This window comes from Echinops telfairi, unplaced genomic scaffold, assembly GCF_000313985.2.
Source record: "Echinops telfairi isolate 266 unplaced genomic scaffold, ASM31398v2 ScPeMD7_3533;HRSCAF=4204_0, whole genome shotgun sequence".
Classification (NCBI taxonomy): Eukaryota; Metazoa; Chordata; class Mammalia; order Afrosoricida; family Tenrecidae; genus Echinops; species Echinops telfairi.
Window position 1 is genome coordinate 64,385,009 of NW_022107431.1, and position 2,427 is coordinate 64,387,435.

The 2,427-nt window shown below is 45.4% G+C and overlaps 1 protein-coding gene across 1 annotated transcript in view; it reads left to right on the top strand.

Moving 5' to 3' along the window:
• The window catches only part of LOC101660449 (A-kinase anchor protein 7), an 84,025-nt gene that overhangs the window by 47,631 nt on the left and 33,967 nt on the right, over nt 1-2,427 (top strand). The window contains exon 5 of the mRNA XM_045294307.1: nt 814-926. Within this exon, the coding sequence (XP_045150242.1) occupies nt 814-926 (113 nt within the window). The remainder of the gene's footprint in view (nt 1-813; nt 927-2,427) is intronic.

Here is a 2,427-nt window from a genome sequence, read left to right on the forward strand (position 1 = left end):
AGCACGCAGTACGATGTGTATCGTCTGAGAGACAGTTACAAAATGTTTTCGTCGTTGCCAATGCCAAAAAATGCCATTGTTCATTAAGTCGAAACAATGGTGGTTGAATTCTAACAACTGATCAACAATGAGAACTTTGATAAGGAGTTCTTGATAATCAGTTCTCAACAATTATTTTTTATTATTAAAGTTTAACATTGTAAAATTAACAAAATTAATATAAAACTCATATTCTGGTGAAATAAACCACATGGCAGCCGAAAACTGTATACTGTATTCCCTTCCCGTTCTCCTGCCGTTCCCTCGCTTGTCGTGCATTCTTTCCAAAAATCAGGACTTTTTTAAAACGCTGCGGGACACAGGACAAATTGTGAAAAATCGGGACTGTCCTGCCAAAAGCGGGACTTCTGGTCACCTTAAAAGACACTTGTCACAGCAAGTGTCTAGGACAGAGTTAAACTGCCTGCCCCAGAGGGTTTTCTGGGCTGTAAGTCTTCAAAGAAGCCCGCTGCCAGTTCTTTCTTTCTCCTGCGGGTTTTGTTAGTTTTTGAAGTGGTATTTTTGTAACTAAAAACAACTCCTCAAGTGCTTGGCTGCTAACCAAAGGGCCAGCGGTTCACACCCACCAGCTGTGGGAAAGATCTGGTGGTTGGCTTCCATGGAGTGTCGGGCTTCGGAAAGCCTCTGGGGTCGTTCTGCTGCTCTTCCCTGTGGGGCTGTTAGGGATTGGGATGGATGGACTCAACAGCAGGGCATTGGGTTGGGGTTTACATGTTACGAGCAACGTTTTTGTGTTCCTTTTATTTTCTTCAGAGGCTGCAGAAAGGACATTTCAAGCAAAAGGCATCTTGGCCGGGGAACACAGAGTTTATAAACCTCATTTGACCTTCATGAAATTGTCAAAAGCACACTGGCTTCATAAGAAGGTGAGTTCACGGCTTTCCTGTGTGCTTTTTTCCCCCTTTAAATCATTTTATTGGGGGCTCTTTTCACAATCCATACACCCACCCATTGTGTCAAGCACATTTGTACATTTGTTGCCATCATCATTTTCAAAACATTTGCTTTCTGCTTGAGTCCTTGGTATCGGCTTCTCATGTTTTCCCCCGCCCCCCCCCCCACCTCCCTCATGAACCCTTGATAATTTATAAATTATTATTATTTTTTCACATTAACCCATGTCTCCCTTCACCCACTTTTCTGTTCCCCATCCCCCTGGGAGGAGCTTAGAGGTAGATCATTGTGATCAGTCCTCCCTTTCTTCCCCTTCCCCTCGTGGTATGGCTACTCTCAATATTGGTCCTGAGAGGTTGATCTGTCCTAGATGCCCTGTGTTTCCAGCTATCATCTGTACCCGTGTACATCCTGTGAGCTTTGTTTTAACAGGCCACACCAGCTTCAATGCATGTCTGGGCCATGGCTATGAATGACATGTATGATGGCTTTTGATGCTCCTGGCATTCCAAGTCACTTTGGTTCTAATTCCTGCCTGTCGGGAGACTCAAATCTTCCACAGAAGCTATTACAGCTGTGCCTTTGCCGCTGTGGCTATTAGTTGCATACCCTTCACCAACAGTTACCGCTGCTTCGTCTATGGCTTTATCTGCTTTGTGCCTTGAAAGCTTGAGATCAGGCCAGGGTTCTGTTTTGCTGCTTTTGTGCTTATGGTTGGTTGCAAGCTACTGTTCTCAAAGGCAGCTCACTGCACCAGTTCTCCAAAGAGCATTTCTATCTCCATGTCCCCCTTTTACTAGAGCTCCTCCAGCTCCCCAGTGACCACCTTGTTCTTTCAGTATTTGCTTCCACTGAAGACTGCAGCAAGCGTATCAGGGACTGGGCAAGAAGGTAACTACCCCCACCCCGGAAGCACACTCAAGAGGCCTTCTCCCTGAGGATGGTCCACAGTGACGCAGCCAGAGACAGGTCTTTTTACTGCCTTTCCAGGACATGGCCCCCTGCCTCAGAGGTTGAAAGCATTTTTTGGCTTTCTTTGGATCCTGCGCAGGAGCCCTGGTGGCATAGTCAGCTAGGCTACCCCCTGAGCTGCTGGGTACAAGGTCAGCAGTTCAAACCCACCCGCTGCTCTAGGGGAGCACTCACACGTTCTGTCTGGGAGTTTCTCATGCAAAGCAGAACACCTGTTGACCGCTACATCCATTTGGGGAGTAGCACACAGATGAATGCCCTCTCTTTGCTGTGCTTACCTTTGTTGCAGTTATGACAGATTTGCTGCTGTCAATGAAGGTCTTCTATTAGGACGTAGATTTCTTTTTTCTTGTTTTGGTACATTTTATTTATTTATTTAAATCATTTTTTATTAGGGGCTCATACAATTCTTATCACAACCCATACATACATCAATGGTGCAAAGCACATTTGTACATTCATTGGCCTCATCATTCTCAAAACATTTTATCTCCACCCAAG